The sequence below is a fragment of the Colobus angolensis genome, unplaced genomic scaffold (genome assembly GCF_000951035.1).
Source record: "Colobus angolensis palliatus isolate OR3802 unplaced genomic scaffold, Cang.pa_1.0 Scaffold90, whole genome shotgun sequence".
In the NCBI taxonomy this organism is placed as follows: domain Eukaryota; kingdom Metazoa; phylum Chordata; class Mammalia; order Primates; family Cercopithecidae; genus Colobus; species Colobus angolensis.
This window is the reverse complement of record NW_012122932.1, coordinates 4,326,962-4,343,615: the sequence shown is the minus strand read 5'-3', so window position 1 is coordinate 4,343,615 and position 16,654 is coordinate 4,326,962. Positions and strand designations below refer to the sequence as shown.

At 44.4% G+C, this 16,654-nt stretch overlaps 3 protein-coding genes across 6 annotated transcripts in view; 2 read left to right on the top strand and 1 right to left on the bottom strand.

Moving 5' to 3' along the window:
- HMGXB3 (HMG box domain containing 3) overlaps positions 1-9,366 on the bottom strand; it is a 53,756-nt gene extending 44,390 nt beyond the window's left edge. Inside the window, exons 1-4 of one of the 2 annotated variants that reach the window (XM_011931545.1) lie at positions 9,357-9,366; positions 8,238-8,956; positions 3,812-3,950; positions 2,217-2,391 (exon numbers count right to left, since the gene is read on the bottom strand). In XM_011931545.1, the coding sequence (XP_011786935.1) occupies positions 2,217-2,391; positions 3,812-3,948 (312 nt within the window). In that variant the 5' untranslated portion in view covers positions 3,949-3,950; positions 8,238-8,956; positions 9,357-9,366. Of the gene's footprint in view, positions 1-2,216; positions 2,392-3,811; positions 3,951-7,853; positions 7,879-8,237; positions 8,957-9,356 lie in introns of those variants that run through there. The other variant, XM_011931546.1, reaches the window with a different exon arrangement.
- Positions 8,737-14,547, top strand: TIGD6 (tigger transposable element derived 6). Of its 2 annotated transcripts, none has more exons than XM_011931547.1 (2): positions 8,737-8,936; positions 12,802-14,547. In XM_011931547.1, exon 2 carries the CDS (start codon positions 12,883-12,885, stop codon positions 14,446-14,448), a length of 1,566 nt encoding a protein of 521 aa, XP_011786937.1. In that variant the 5' UTR covers positions 8,737-8,936; positions 12,802-12,882; the 3' UTR covers positions 14,449-14,547. The 2 variants fall into 2 exon arrangements, with proteins under 2 accessions (XP_011786937.1, XP_011786938.1); XM_011931548.1 differs by having other exon boundaries at positions 8,762-9,484.
- A 187-nt stretch (positions 14,548-14,734) lies between these two features.
- LOC105504223 (cyclin-dependent kinase 2-associated protein 1) lies at positions 14,735-16,407 on the top strand. 2 transcript variants are annotated; one of them, XR_001000583.1, is made up of 3 exons: positions 14,735-15,707; positions 15,891-16,004; positions 16,328-16,407. XR_001000583.1 is itself a non-coding variant. In XM_011931542.1 (1 exon), the coding sequence occupies exon 1, from the start codon at positions 14,759-14,761 to the stop codon at positions 15,101-15,103; it is 345 nt and encodes a 114-aa protein (XP_011786932.1). In that variant the 5' UTR covers positions 14,735-14,758; the 3' UTR covers positions 15,104-15,866. The 2 variants fall into 2 exon arrangements, 1 of the variants encoding a protein (XP_011786932.1); XM_011931542.1 differs by lacking the exons at positions 15,891-16,004; positions 16,328-16,407 and having other exon boundaries at positions 14,735-15,866.
- The last annotated feature ends 247 nt before the right edge of the window (positions 16,408-16,654 follow it).

Sequence of the window (16,654 nt, the reverse complement as noted above, 5' to 3'; positions counted from 1 at the left end):
GAGGTAATGGGGAAATGGCATTCTCAAGCCAACCTTTGAAGCAGCCATGTAAGGAGAACAAGACTAAATGGTGGCAAATACACACAGGATGGTCTGGACTTAACAAATCCAAGCACAAACAAACCTGGAAGGCCTGAATGATAATCATTTTATAGACTAGAAGGCATAACACTGGAACCTGCAATTGGCAAGAGACCTGAAGGGCTGCTGAGGAGGACGGCCTGCCACAGGGCTCTGACAGGCTCCTAAGGTATGAAGACACTGAGTGTCTTCTCATCACACCAGGCAGTCTGGGAGAGGTCAAACACAGCACATAAAGCTTCACTCAGTCTTGGTACATTTCAGGTACTCAATAAATGCCACTTTTCCTTATTATATGGTCACTGAATGTTTAATCTACTAAAGGGTAATATTTATTTTGTCAGTATTATCAAGAATTCAGCTAGGTGATTTACATTACCTATTTTAAACATTACGAGAAGAGACTATTGCCATTTTACAGATGAGGAAACCAAGACTCAAAAGTTACAATGGTCACTCAGCTATTAACAGAACTAACCTATTCATGTTCTTGGTGGCAGCGGCAGAGATAGTGGTAGATATAAATAAGCATGTAAATAAGGAAGAATCATTGCAGACGATTTAAATTTTTTTAAAGTCTTGATAATGATCTACATTAGTGTATAGTTTTAAAAACCAAATCACTCCAGGATTACATAGGATTTTCTTTATCATGCACAAAAAGGTTGTGCATGATAAAGATTGTGTTGATTTTGTGTGTGTGTGTGTGTGTGTGTGTGTGTATGAAACAGAGTCTCACTCTGTTGCCCAGGCTAGAGTGCAATGGCACAATCACCACTCACTGCAACCTCGACTTCCTGGGCTCAAGTGATCCTCCCACATCAGCTTCTTGAGTGGCTGGGACTACAGGTGCGTGCCACCACGCCTGGCTAATCATTCCCCCCACCACTTTTTTTTGTAGAGATAAAGTTTCGCCATCTTGCCCAGGCTAGTCTTAAACTCCTGGGCTCAAATGATCCTCCTACCTCAGCCTATTAAAGTGCTGGGTTTACAGGTATGAGCTACCACACCCGGCCTAGATTGCTGATTTTATTATAGTAAGGAAACCGAAGGGAGTAGATAAACTTTTCTTAGACTTCATCATCCACTACAGGGATTATTTCCCAGATTCACTGTTAATAAACAAATCACCTAGAGGAGGGAGCACAGAGTAGTATCTCCAAGCCTGTAGGTAAGACAAAGCTCTCCCAGAAAGAAGAATGCCAGGCCAATAAGCACAAAATAATTTAAACGGCAGTAGCAGATGGGCTCCAACAAGAGAAAATAAAACCTGTTCTGCTATAACATAGTTGTTGCTGTTGCTCTATACCACCAAAACAGAAGTTACAGACAATTGTTTCTATTGAAATAAGGAGATAAAGTTAAAAGATTCCAGTCTGCAACAGCAAGGTTATTCTTCCTGCAGGAATTTCAGTTTAAAAAAACAGCAGTGTATGCCATGACAGGGATACTCTCAAAAAAACAAAAACCCAGCAATTTAAATAGCTGTCAGTGTGTTTTGTTATTGTGAACTAGAAATAAGAAAATGCTGACAGACAAATCTAAATGCTTCCTTGTTAGTCCTTTAACCCAAGCACCCAAAGCCTCGGTCTTCTCCACCACTTTTGGCTTTACTGGCGTTATTGCTTTTAGCATAATTTCCAACCACCAGTGCTAACAAAATAATGTGGTACTGTATTACACAAGCAGCTCTATCTACCTCTAAAAATGCAAGCCTTATTCCTGATTACAACTGATAGCAATTAGTACAATATACTACATTCAATCTGTAATATGAAAACTCAAGGCGTAGGAGAAAAGCCTATACAAACTACTATATTAAGGTTACTACATTAAAGCTACTATATTATAGTAACTACAAAGGGCTCCAAGTTACACTACAATTTAGAAAAGGAACCTAAGGCTCACTGTAGAAAACACAAAAAAATGTCAGCTCCACGTATTGCTGCAACCGAAGAGGACAAGAGAGTGCAGGGCATCATCAAAATGGAAACAAGTAAGCTCAGAGTCAAGAAGGACAAAATGATAAAAGTTTCCCCAAAAAAAGAAAAGGAAACAGAACAAGGGGCTTCATTTCCCTAAGGCCTTCATCACTGAACCAGTGGAAAAAATAGCTGAAAAAAAAAATTACTTACAGGATCCAAACCTTCCTTCTCTAGTTTGGCTTTCTCCAAGTAGTAACTCCTCTCGGCCACGCTGAGAAGCCTCCAACTCTCACTAATCTTCTTATTGATCTCAGACTGGGGGAGGTGGGGGAGCTCCTGCTGCACTTTCAGGTAGATGTCGTAATAGTACAGGAGGTAAGCAGACCTGAGGAAGCAATGACTTCTTCAGGCTTTCCATCATTCAACCAGTAAGTACTACTATGCTAAGGTATGGGTAGTCAAGAGGTTGATAAAACCCAGCTTCTCATTTCTAAGCATTTATCTAAATAGGGACTGAAAGTGAAGCAAAGCAACATTTAAATAACATCCTCAGATGGTGTTATAATAAGTTATAATCTTATTCCTGATTATAACTAATAGCTGTCAGTACAACACAAATTATATTACATTCAGTTTGTAATATAAAAACTCATGGTATAGGAGAAATGCCTATATAAGCTACCATATTAAAGTTACTACATTGGAGCCAGTATATTACAGTCAGGAGTAACTATCCAGGAAGATAAGGGGCTCCAAGGGAGTAGGGGAAAATGAATGGTAAAGATAGCAAGTGGCTGTTTTCTCTTCAGAAACCTGGAGGCAAAGGCTCATTTGACTGGCTTTCTTAAAGATCACCTTTTGTGCAGGAATGATTTTAAACCCAACAGAAGCAAAGAAAGATACAGGCGTCCTGTCCTGTCATTCCACTCTCAGGGAAAGCTTCCTCAAGGGGCTGGTTATCACTCACACTCTGTATTCCTCTACGCAGCCTTTGGTCACCAATCTGGTCAATAGCATCTCCCCATGGATGAGAGAGGGAAGCAAGCAGACCAATCAAAATGATCAATGCTGGTAGTTTCAGCAAGTTTGAGGTATTCACAGTCAAGAGTGAAATTAGAGCTACAATTTGGATATTGTGTACAGATGTAATTGGTATTATTTCTTTTTGTGTGGCTTTTGTCTTTTTTCTTTTTTGAGATGGAGTTTTGTTCTTGATGCCCAGGCTGTTAGTGCAATGGCACAATCTTGGCTCACTGCAACCTCCGCCTCCCAGGTTCAACTGATTCTCCTGCCTCAGCTTCCCAAGTAGCTGGGATTACAGGCGTGCGCCACTACGCCTGGCTAATTTTATATTTTTAGTAGAGATGGGGTTTCTCCATGTTGGTCAGGCTGGTTTTGAACTCCTGACCTCAGGTGACCCACCCGTCTCGGCCTTCCAAAATGCTGGGATTACAGGCATGAACCATCACACCCGGCCTTATTTCTAATTTTGTAATTTTATTAATGCTTTGTTTTAAATGTTTAAATAACAACAATGGCATAATAATAAATAATGTAGCTCTTTTGTACCTAGCTTCTACCATCCGTATGGTACAATTTCTTGTGACAACTTGAAAACAAAAGCAAAGTCTAGCCAGTAATAGCAATGCTGGCAGAAATACCTTCACTTCCCACTCCCCATCCCTCGACCCAGGACTTCAATAATAACATTCTTTTTCAAAGAGTCTTAAAAGTTTTCCTCAATGCAGCTCTCCAAGCAACTTCTGTTTATAAATGCTAGCAGCAACCAAATTGTGTTGGCTAACCTGGGTTTCTTGGCCTTCTCTCCATGTATTTTATACTTTTTCTTCTTCTTGGGTGGCCCAGGAGAGGTGTAACAATAGGCTTCCTCAATTTCCTCCATCACGACAGTTACCTCAGTACCATCATATGATGCGTCCATGGCTAAAGGAAAGGAAAGTCAAAATAAAGTTTCCAGAATTTACCCTAAGAGGGGCAGCAGTTTCCTGATCAAATAACCCCTTACCTCTGCCAGTGCCTTAAGGCTTAGACATTTCCCAAACCCAGTATATCCTAAGAGGCACCTGGGTTGGTTGTTTAACATACAGATTCCAGAGCTCCACTTTAGCCCTTCTGAATCAGAATCTCCTGTGGGTATGGAATTCCACATGCTTAACAAATGCCTCAGGTAATTCCTTAGACCGGGCAAATTTGTGACCACTGACTTAGAAAGACTTTTCACTTATATTCACGGGATACAGTACCCACCAACCCCTTTTACGCAAAGATTTATTAGCCCCAAATTATAACAATTCTATACAGAAACAGGTAAAAAGAATGCTTGACCAGAAATCAGAAGTTCTGGCCCATTCCTCCTATGTTTCATCAACTTAAGCAAATGCCTTCATTGATTCATTCAAATATGTAGTAAGGGTCTGTATATAAGAGATTTCTTTACACTCTGCCAGCTTGTGCAATTTGGGGCAGGTCTTTTAGCTGCTTTTTGTTCAGCTTTCTCCCTCTCGTGTATAAAAAAAGAGATGTCTCACCTACCTTCTCACAGATTTATAGTGATAAGACTCAAAGGATACAACAGACACAACTCTATTTAAAAATAACTGGGCGCAGTGGCTCACATCTATAATCCCAGCACTTTGGGAGACTGAGATGGGAGGATTGCTTGAGGTCAGGAGTTTTGAGGCCAGCCCGGTCAATATAGTGAGACCCCATCTCTCTTTAAAAAATAAAAATCTTTTTTAATTAAAAAAAAAAAGAAAATAGTCAAGTGCTATACAAATGAAAAGGGTTTTTTTTTTTTTTTTTTGAGACAGGGTCTCACTCTGTTGCTGGAGTACAGTGGCACACTCTGGGCTCACTACAGCCTTAACCTCCTGGGCTCAAGCAATCCTTCCACCTCAGCCTCCTGAGTAGCTGGGACTATAGGTGATGTCACCACGACCGGCTAATTTTTTGTATTTTTTGGAGAGATGGGGTTTTGCCATATTGGCCAGGCTGGTCTCAAAATCCTGGACTCAGGCGATCTGCCCACCTTGGTCTCTCAAACTGTTGGCATTACAGGCATGAGTGGGATTACACCGCGCCTAGCTGGGTTCATTCCTAAAGTCAGGTAATTGGCAGGGAAAAAAAATGAAAGAGTTCATTACGTTTTTTTTAAAAATTTTACGTAATTTAAAAAATAATTATAGAGATGAGCTCTTGCTATGTTGTCCAGGCTGGTCTTGAACTCCTGGGCTCAAGCGATCCTCTTACCTCAGCCTCCCAAAATGCTGTAATTACAAGCATGAGCCACCATATCTGGCCTCTGTTAAAGACTATTATCTGTGTCTGAGATGCTTAACAACCTTCGCAAGGCCACCAAGCCCAAACAGGGACTTGAGAGATAGATTTTCAATTAAAAAATCCAACTCCCTGGGCCTTCTTTCATTATGCTACACTGCTACCCATCTCTACTGGCAACTCTCCAAACCAGCACTGTTCAATAAACTCTGATGATGGAAATGTTCTACATCTGTGCTGTCAAATATAGTAGCCACCAGCCACATATGGCTATCGAGCACTTGAAATATGGCTATTGAGCACTTGAAATATGGCCAGTGCAGGCAGGGCGCGGTGGCTCACGCCTGTAATCCAGCACTTTGGGGGGCTGAGGCAAGCGGATCACGAGGTCAGGAGATCAAGACCATCCTGGCTAACACAGTGAAACCCCGTCTCTACTAAAAATGAAAAAAAATTAGCCGGGCGTGCTGGCGAGTGCCTGTAGTCCCAGTTACTCTGGAGGCTGAGGCAGGAGAATGGTGTGAATTGGAAGGCGGAGCTTGCAGTGAGCCGAGATTGCGCCACTGGACTCCAGCCCGGGCGACACAGCAAGACTCCGTCTCAAAAGAAAAAAAAAAAAAGAAATATGGCTAGTGTGACTGAAGAATTGAATTAGTTTTAATTTTAAATGTATTTATTTTTAAGACAAGGTCTCACTCTGTCCACTGGGCTGGAGTGCAGTGACGTGATCTTGTCTCACTGTAGCCTCCACCTCCCAGGCTCAAGAGATCTTCCCACCTTGGCCTCCCAAGTAGCTGGGACTACACATGTGCACCACCACGTCTGGCAAATTTTTAAATGTTTGTAGAGATGAGATCTCACTATATTATCCAAGCTGCTCTCAAACTCCTAGGCTCAAGCAATCCTCCTGCCTTGGCCTCCCAAAGTGCTGGGATTACAGGCATGAGACACCATCACACCTGGCCAATTGTAATTAATTTAAATAGCAACATAGGCTAGGAGCTAGAGACAGCACAGATCTAAACAGTCATCTCACCAACCAATATCAGCTCTCTGGTGCTGGGCTAACAAACAGAGAATCTACTAACAGCTTTTATGTCTAGGAAAAGAGGCACAAAAAAACTTAATAACTACTTCAAGAAGAGTTAGCTTTTTTTGCAGCCAAGTTCTAAATTGGAGTTTTACGACAAGTCTCAATCCTTGGAGCAAGAAAGGCTCACAGAAACCACTTGAATTTTACAAGAGGGAAATAACATAGTTGCCCCTGAAAATCTGTCAGGAGAAAATCTAGAATCATGTGAAGAAGCAGTTGTGGTGGTAAATATGGGACTGATATGTGCAGTACAAAGCCCACTCACCTCTCAATTAGACCTCACTCCACAAATAAGGCGTAATGAGCACCGCATGTGGAGTCAAGAGACCTAAACTCTAACCTTATGATCCCAGAGAAGTCTATTCCACATCCTAAATTTCAACTGTTTCTACTGTGAGAAGAGGATGAACCTAGTGGCTCCTAATCTTTTGGAGGCAAGAATTCTTTTGACAATGTTGCAAAAGCAGAACAAAAAACAAAAAACTATCCTAGAAAATGCAGACACACTGTATTTCACCTATAATTTTAAGGATATACCCCAGGTTAAGCACGCATTATTTTTAAGGTTCTTCCTAGTTCTCTGTCATCTCTAAATGATTCCTCTTCCCATTAAAAACAAAAACTAAACTAATAAAGAAAAACAAAACAAAAACCTACATTCTAACTGCTATAGTGCTACCCAGGAAGAGAACACAGTCTACAACCTGGCTGGGTAAACAATAGGCCAGTAAATGATAAGGGAAGCAGGAGTTCAAATCAAGGCTACGTGGGGACTGCTCTTTTTTGCCCTTAACTGACTTCTGGGCGGTTGAAACCCTTGTGGAGAACGGCAGTAACTGCAGGAGAGCATCTGTAATGAATGGCATATAGGGTACTAAGCACTCTGGGCAAAACGGGTTAAGAAACAGACATTACAACCACCTTGGGCTGAGGGCAGGAAGAGAGCATCCTAGGGTTTTGTTTTACTACCCTCTTCTAAGCCTGGGTCCAAGTTTGTTATCAGACTGGAGGCCATAGTATAGCAATGCAAAAAAAGGCAGGACAATATAATGGTTAAAAACGAAAGGCTCCGGCCGGGCGCGGTGGCTCAAGCCTGTAATCCCAGCACTTTGGGAGGCCGAGACGGGCGGATCACGAGGTCAGTAGATCGAGACCATTCTGGATAACACGGTGAAACCCCGTCTCTACTAAAAAATACAAAAAACTAGCCGGGCGAGGTGGCGGGCGCCTGTGGTCCCAGCTACTCGGGAGGCTGAGGCAGGAGAATGGCGTAAAACCCGGGAGGCGGAGCTTGCAGTGAGCTGAGATGCGGCCACTGCACTCCAGCCCGGGCGACAGAGCGAGACTCCGTCTCAAAAAAAAAAAAAACGAAAGGCTCTGGAGGACAGAAAATCCGGGTTCTAGTGCAGGCTACACGGTCGCACCAGCACGCGGCCCTATGACCTTAAGCAGTCTACTTACCCTAAGTCTCCGTTATTTCATCTGTAAAATACAGTTAAGGTCAATACTTGAAATATGCGAGACACTTTCTCTGTCCCATCACATCCTCCTTGGAATCTCACGAGATGGCCTTTGAGGGCTCGGCCATGGGCCACAGTTTGACTCTGGGCTAGCTCCTTTCCCTCATTCTGGGTCATGAATGAAGCAAGAGCCAAACCAGACAAAGTATTGGTCAAGCTAAGACGTCTGGGACATCCGAATGTCCCATACGGATTGCGGAAGGAGGACACTAAGGCTCAGTGACCCTACTTTGTGGAAGAGTCAGTCGAGGCTCAGAGAGCCGCAGCAGCCAACTCGAGGTCGCCCAGCGGCTCGGCGCTACCCTCGAAGGCGGGACTTACCCGGAGGAACGTGCAAGCCGCGCCGCTCACATTCCCGGAGGCGCTCGGCCCGGAGGCTCGACGAGGGGGATGGCTGGCGCACTCGCTCTCCCCGCTGTCGGCGAGAGGCGGCTCCAATCGTGACAGCAGCAACAAGGAAGTGGAGGCGAGGGCTCGCGCGCGCATCCCGGGGGCTGGAGGAGCCCCGGCCCCGCGGCCCCGCCCGGCGACACACGGCGCGGAGTCGCGACAGCCCCCCTCGCTTCCCCTACTCGGAGTCGCGATATGGGGTCGTGAAGGACAAGTGTAGGAGCACAGGTTCGCTCCGCAGGCTCCTCACCGATGCCTGCCGAGGGCCCCGGGGGTCAAGCCCCGGGGAGCTCGAGGAAGACAGCAGGTACACAGTCGTCACCGAGGCACTGGTTTGGCCGCTGAGCAGCAGCACACCACGGATCGCCAGGGAGACCCTTCCCGGCTGCCCTCGCGGCGCACCGGAAGCGGTCGGCGGCGCGTGACTGCGTGCGACCCCTCGCGCAAGCGCAACAGCCCAGTTGTAGCTTGGGGGCGGACCCATACGAAATACTCAAAGGCTTGGAGGGGATCTATTAAGGCGAAGGGACTGCTTCCGGCCACAGGTCCCGGGCAGAGGAGGAAGCTGTGGTTGCCGGCGGTGGGGCGCCCCGGCTGCTCAGCCCCTGGGCACTGCTGTGGGGCGTTCAGGTAACAGGGGCGGGGCTGTGCTGAGCGTGAGGGATCTAGACCCCGCCTCACCTCTCAGAGCCACGTCGGGCGCTGGGAAGCCACCCTCTCCTCAGCACGACGTTCAAGGCCTGACTTCTGCCTGCCCCGTCTTTCCCTCTCATTCAAGATCGGGTTCATACGTAGTGCCGCATCAAGTAGCGCCTTCATCACTCCAGTGATCTGCCCTCAATCCGTCTCTCCCACTGGCCCACGAATAGTGGTGGTGGTGAGTTCCTGGAGTGACTTATGCTGAGCTGAATGACCGTGTGGAGAGCCTCCGTAAATCAAATAGGGATTGGATTGGATTGTCCTTTCTCTCCAGTGTCACAGGTTATCCACATTTGTACAAGTTCCCGCACAACTCTCACTGTATTGCAAATGTGTTTCCAATCTGTCTACTTCTCTCCATCTACCGCCGTCACCAACCTTCTAGCCACCATCATCTCCTGCCTGGACTGATGTAGTTCTCCCCACATTCCCTGTACAGTCTGTTCTCCACGAAGCAGTCAGATTGATCATTTTGCCCTGTCTGATCAAGTCACTCCCTGCTTAAAACCCTCCCGTGTCTCATTCACTTAAAATAAAATTCAGACGACTTAGCTTGACCAAGACTTTGATTTGGCTCTTGCTTTATTCTTTCTATGTCTCCTCTCAATATTAGTAGTTCCCAGAACCAGCTATATAGCACTCTGTAGTGTTTGGAGTGCTAGCTTTGTTGTGAGTCTCCCTGGGTTTGAATCCCAGCCCTGCCACAGGTAAGCAATATTAAGCATGTAAAGTGCTTAACAAATTAGGTTTACGCAGTAGATCCTCCCACCTCAGTAAATGGCACCATCATCCGCTGGATTGCTCAGTGCTCAAACCAGAAACCTGGGCGTTATCCTTGACTCCTCCTTCACCTCACATCCGGTCCATCACAGGGCTTGCAAATACATAGCCCCAAACTGACTACTACTCACTATCTCGCTATTACTATTCTAATCTAAGCCACCATTATCTCTTGTGGACTTCTGCTTTTTTTCTCTGATACCTTTCTATTCTTTACATGGCAGCCATCTCTCCTTTCTTAAAATCCTTCAGTAGCTTCCTATTGCACTCAAATTAACATCCAAACTATATATGGCCTACTGGGCTAGCCTGCTTTTATATTCAGATTTAGGGCCATCTCTTAGGAAAATCAGCTTTACCCATTAGGTTCCCTACCCTGCAACCAAAAGACTGAATTGTAAATCTGATCATGTCATTCCAAAAAAAACAAAACCAAAAAACCGTCAAAAGTCTCTTAATGCCCCAAATGCAAGCTAGAATCCTAACTAGGACTTCCTGTGATTTGGTCCTTGCTTTCTTCTCCAAAGACTTCTTTGTTCCTGACAAGGACATTTTCTAGTTTCTATAGCATTTCATCACCTTTCATATTAAATATTTCCTTTCATCTCATGAGTTCCTATTTGTTTATTCTTTAAGGCCCACCATATTGTTCCCTCTTTGAAGTGCACTGCCATCCATGCCCCACTCCAGTTGATTATCTGCACTTTTATGTTACAGTAGTACTCTGTAATCTCTGCTATAGTTTTCACATGCTCTAGTGTTTGTCTTCCCTGGTAGGCTCCTCAAAGGTGGGCACTATGCTCCATTCATCTCTGTATGGCTGGCATCAAGCATACTGCTTAATACATAGTACATGTCACGAATGGATGGATAATGTATGGAGGTGACAGTAAAAATCTACCCTTGGGAAGGGACAATCATAGCGTAAAGTCACAGCAGTTTCTCTTGTCCTTTGAGGATTCTCATGATAAAATGCCTACGAATGCAATTACTCAAAATTGCTACTGTTGGATCATGTTTTGTTGGACCAGCCTGGGGCAGGGGGACTGTTAGTTTTAAATTCTGAATACTTCTAGACAGGATACACCACAACATTCTCCAAATACTTCAATCCCTGTTTCACTCACTTACACCACTATCCTGGCCCCTAAAGGCATTTGAGTTTGGAGTACCTATCTAGGGTCCAAGACTTACATCTGGAAAGACCTTAGGCATCATCTGGTCTTGTGGTTTGCAACCATGGGACTTTTCAAAAATATATTTAAAAAAGGAAAAAAAGAAAGCAGGCCCAGAGAAGTACTATAACCTGCCCATCACTTCTGCCATAATCTGTCACTTAATTGGTCTCTTTGCCTCTTTGATCCATTTTCCACAAAACAGCCAAAGTGATCCTTTTAAAATGCCTGAAAACGTCAGCGGATCTCTGTTGCACTCAAAATACCAACTCTTTACCGTGACATCTTTTTTTCCTTGTCTGAGATGGAAGCTCGCTCTGTTGCCAGGCTGGAGTACAGTGGTGCGATGTTGGCCCACTGCAACCTCCGCCTCCTGGGTTCAAGCAATTCTCGTACCTCTAACTCCCGAGTACCTGGGATTACAGGCACGCACCACCACACCCAGCTAATTTTTGTAGTTTTAGTAGAGACAGGGTTTCATTATGTTGGCTAGGATGGTTTCGATCTCCTGACCTCATGATCTACCCACCTCAGCCTCCCAAAGTGCTGGGATTACAGGTGTGAGCTACCGCACCCAGCCTACCATGGCATCTTTGAATGGTCTGGCCACCCACCTTTGTCATATACTTGGAGTCATGCAAATATTTCAGTTCCCTGAATACTTCAAGCTATTTTTGGTGTGTGTGTGTGTGTGTGGTTTTGAAATGGAGTCTTGCTCTTTTTGCCCAGGCTGCAGTGCAATGGCACAATCTCGGCTCACTGCAATCTCCGCCTCCTGGGTTCAAGTGATTCTCCTGCCTTAGCCCCCCAAGTAGCTGGGATTACAAGCACCCACCACCATGCCAGGCTAATTTTTGTATTTTTAGTAGAGTTGGGGTTTCGCCATGTTGGCCAGGCTGGTCTCAAACTCCTGACCTCAAGTGATCCGCCCACTTCGGCCTCCCAAAGTGCTGGGATTACAGTTGTGAGCCACCGCGCCCGGCCTATTTTTGCTTTTGAGTTTTGCTGATGCTACGTCTTTTGCTGGACAGCCGTTTCCCCGTATTCTTGAAGATCTCAGCTTCAGTGCCATCTTAGTGGGGACACCCCTGACCACCCTTTGTATAGTAAGTAGATCTTCCTCTTTTATTCCTTGTCATAGTCTTTATTTCCTTTATAGCACATATCACCCTCTGTAATTATCTTCTTTACTTATTTATCTTTCCCACCACATTTTATATTTCATAAGAACAGAGACCTTGACTCTTTTGTTCATTACTGTACCCTTAAAGCTTGGCACCTATAAATATAAAATGAATATATGGCTACCAGAAACATCTTCCCACAGTAAAAATCTTTCCAGGCAAGATGGTGGTAGAGCTTTGAAGATCTCATTTTGGTGGAATTTCAAGCAGGACCATGGGCTGGCAGAAATAGTAATCTGAGTTAAGAAATCTAAGCTGCATGAAGCTGGGTAGGCCCCTTCCCAGGGCCCCAGTTTCTGTGTCCATCAAAGAAACTGGATAATAACTCGGAATGTATACAGCACAGTGCTATATGCAAAGTTCTTTCCCTGCCTATTTCAATCTGTTCTCATGGTAGGCAGAGCAAACATTGTTATTCCCATTTTTATGGACTTCAGAAAGTTTAAGTAAACTATATAATAAGATCCCTTCTGTTTCAAACATTCTATGAGTCTTCATAAGTAGCCTCTACAAAAAGTCAGTAGCATGAATCCTATCTTCTCTTTACTTTGACCATAAACTGTCGTTTCCTAATATGATTTGTGAAAACCTGAACCATCTTTTAGGGGAAATCCATTATCTTTGTCTCCTGATAGGTACTCCATTTTGTCTTCTCAGTTTGCCACACTTGTGGCAAAGCAAGCTGCGAGGAGGAACCAGACAGCCCTGTTCGTTGTGGCCAGCCCTCACTCCCTGGAAATGGCAAACAAGGGGAACAAGAAGCGTCGGCAGTTCTCTCTGGAAGAGAAAATGAAAGTTGTGGAAGCTGTAGACTCGGGCAAGAGGAAAGGTGACGTGGCAAAAGAATTTGGTATCACTCCCTCTACTTTATCTACATTCTTAAAGGATCGCACCAAATTTGAAAAAAAGGTACGGGAGGCATCTGTGGGACCCCAGCGGAAAAGGATGAGGAGCGCTCTTTATGATGACATTGATAAGGCTGTTTTTGCTTGGTTTCAAGAAATCCATGCCAAAAACATTCTTGTGACTGGTTCTGTCATTCGGAAAAAAGCACTAAACTTGGCCAACATGTTTGGCTATGACAATTTTCAAGCAAGTGTGGGCTGGCTGAACAGATTTAGAGATCGCCACGGAATTGCTTTGAAAGCAGTCTGTAGAGAAGATACTGACAGATTAATGAATGGTCTAGGAATAGATAAGGTTAACGAGTGGCATGCAGGGGAAATTATAAAACTGATTGCTGACTACAGCCCAGATGATATCTTTAATGCTGATGAGACAGGAGTGTTTTTCCAGTTGCTTCCCCAGCATACACTTGCTGCTAAGGGAGACCATTGTAGAGGGGGCAAGAAAGCAAAGCAGCGGTTGACAGCACTCTTTTGTTGCAGTGCCTTGGGGACTGAAAAAATGAGACCATTGATCGTTGGTAGGTCAGCCAGCCCACACTGCCTCAAGAACATCCATTCCCTCCCTTGTGATTACCGAGCCAACCAGTGGGCTTGGATGACAAGGGATCTGTTTAATGAGTGGCTGATGCAAGTGGATGCCAGGATGAAGAGGGCGGAATGCCGGATCCTCTTGCTGATTGACAACTGCTCTGCTCATAACATGCTTCCACACTTGGAAAGGATTCAGGTTGGGTATCTGCCCTCCAACTGTACTGCTGTCCTGCAGCCACTGAATCTTGGCATAATTCACACCATGAAAGTACTATACCGGAGCCACCTTCTAAAACAGATCCTCCTCAAGCTCAGCAGCAGGGAGGATCAAGAAGAGGTGGACATCAAGCAGGCCATCGACATGATTGCTGCAGCATGGTGGTCAGTCAAGCTATCCACAGTGGTCAAATGTTGGCAGAAGGCAGGCATCATCCCTATGGAATTTGCAGAATGTGACATAGAATCAGCAGCCAGTGAACCAGACACTGCCATTGAAAAGTTGTGGCACACAGTGGCTATTGCCACCTGTGTCCCAAATGAAGTAAATTTCCAGGACTTTGTTACTGCAGATGATGATCTCATTATCTCTCAGGACACAAACATCATCCAGGGCATGGTGGCTGGTGAAAATACCAGCGAAGCAGGAAGTGAAGATGAAGGGGAGGTATCTTTACCAGAGCAACCAAAAGTCACCGTCACAGAAGCCATATCAAGTGTACAGAAACTTAGACAGTTCCTTTCCACTTGTGTAGACGTTCCTGATGTCATTTTTGGACAATTAAATGGCATAGATGAATATTTAATGAAAAGAGTGACACAAACCCTTGTTGATTCCAAAATTACAGATTTCCTCCAAACAAAGTAATGCAGGAATTTATTTCAGAAAATGTAGTTTACAAGAATAAAGATTTCTTTAGATAGGCTGTTGAGCCAATTTAAGTAAAGCAATATTATTATGACAACATTCCAGTACTCTGAAATAGCCAGGAAACTTCCTTGAATGGAATTTAACTAATACGTGTGTTGTCTTGTCTTGTCTTTTCTTTTTGGCTGTCTCTGGTCCTTGATTCAAGATGTATTTTGATTTATCCAAGGGTTTCCAAACTTGTCTGCACATTAGATCACTTGAGAATCCTTTAAAAATTCCAGGCCCGGTGCGCCCGCCGCCCGGGGGGATGTCTTACAAACCGAACTTGGCCGCGCACATGCCCGCCGCTGCCCTCAACGCCGCTGGGAGTGTCCACTCTCCTTCCACCAGCATGGCGTCTTCACAGTACCGCCAGCTGCTCAGTGACTACGGGCCACCATCCCTAGGCTACACCCAGGGAACTGGGAACAGCCAAGTGCCCCAAAGCAAATACGCCGAGCTGCTGGCCATCATTGAAGAGCTGGGGAAGGAGATCAGACCCACGTACGCGGGGAGCAAGAGTGCCATGGAAAGACTGAAGCGCGGCATCATTCACGCTAGAGGACTGGTTCGGGAGTGCTTAGCAGAAACGGAACGGAATGCCAGATCCTAGCTGCCTTGTTGGTTTTGAAGGATCTCCATCTTTTTACAAGATGAGAAGTTACAGTTCATCTCCCCTGTTCAGATGAAACCCTTGTTTTCAAAATGGTTACAGTTTTTTTTCCTCCCATGGTTCACTTGGCTCTGAACCTACAGTCTCAAAGATTGAGAAAAGATTTTGCTGTTAATTAGGATTTGCATTTTAAGTAGTTAGGAACTGCCCAGGTTTTTTTGTTTTTTTAGCATTGATTTAAAAGATGCACGTAAAGTTATCTTACAGCAAACTGTAGTTTGCCTCCAAGACACCATTGTCTCCCTTTAATCTTCTCTTTTGAATGCATTTGTTACCCACGGTGTTCTTTATTCCTTTTCATAAGCTAATACCACTCTAGAGATTTTGTTTTTAATGCATACTGACAGCACCCTTTACTTAGTAGCCGGTTCCCATTTGCCATACAGTGTAGGTTCTGCTTAATGTAACTTCTTTTTTGCTTAAGCATTTGCATGACTATTAGTGCTTCAAAGTCAATTTTTAAAAATGTACAAGTTATAAATACAGAAGAAAGAGCAACCCACCAAACCTAACAAGGACCCCCGAACATTTTCATACTAAGACTGTAAGTAGATCTCAGTTCCGCGTTTATTGTAAGTTGATAAGAACATCTGGAAGAAAATGACTAAAACTGTTTGCATCTTTGTATGTATTTATTACTTGATGTAATAAAGCTTATTTTCATTAACAATTTGTATTAAAATGTGGGTTCCTTGAATTCTTATGTGGTTTTATTTTTATGAGACAGGGTCTTATTTTGTCACCCAGGCAGGAGTGCAGTAATGTAATCTTGGCTCACCACAGTCGCAACCTCCTTCAAGCAATCCTCCCACCTCAGCCTCCCTAGTGGCTGGAACTACAGGCGTGTGCCACTACGCCTGAATAATTTTTAAAATACTTTTTGTATTGAATGAATGGGTGTGTGAAAAAAAAAAACAAAAAACTTTTTTTGTAGAGATGAGGTCTCACTATGTTGCCTAGGTTGGATCCTGGGCTCAAGTGATCCTTCCACCGTAGCCTCTCAAAGTACTGGGATTATAGGTGTGAGCCACCATGCCTCATCTAAAGAAGTGCTGTTTTAAATAATCTCTCATGAAAGTGTTTGAAATGCTTGTTCCCCGGTGCCGTAAAGAAATAGCACTTGAACATTCATCTACTTAGCAAGGCCAGTTTTACTTCTTGCAGAAAGGGTACGCTCGCCAGTTTTGCCAGGAGAGTGCACCGAACAAAGAGACAGGGTCATTGATGACCTGACGCGTCCACCCTACGGCTGTGTCCGGTTTCCATTGGCTGGAACGGGACCTCACCTTCTGTATTTGTCCTGATTGGCGAGCAACTTAGAACTTTTTAAAAGAGGCAAAGGCAGAGGAGAACAAAGGAAGGAGGAAGTAACTTGTGGAATGGTGGGAAAGGTAAAAACACTTTTAAATAAGGAGGAGGAACAGGCTATGACCTAATGCTTGCTTGGACCAGTATAAGCATGCCAGGCAAATATTTAGGCTAAATTGTGGG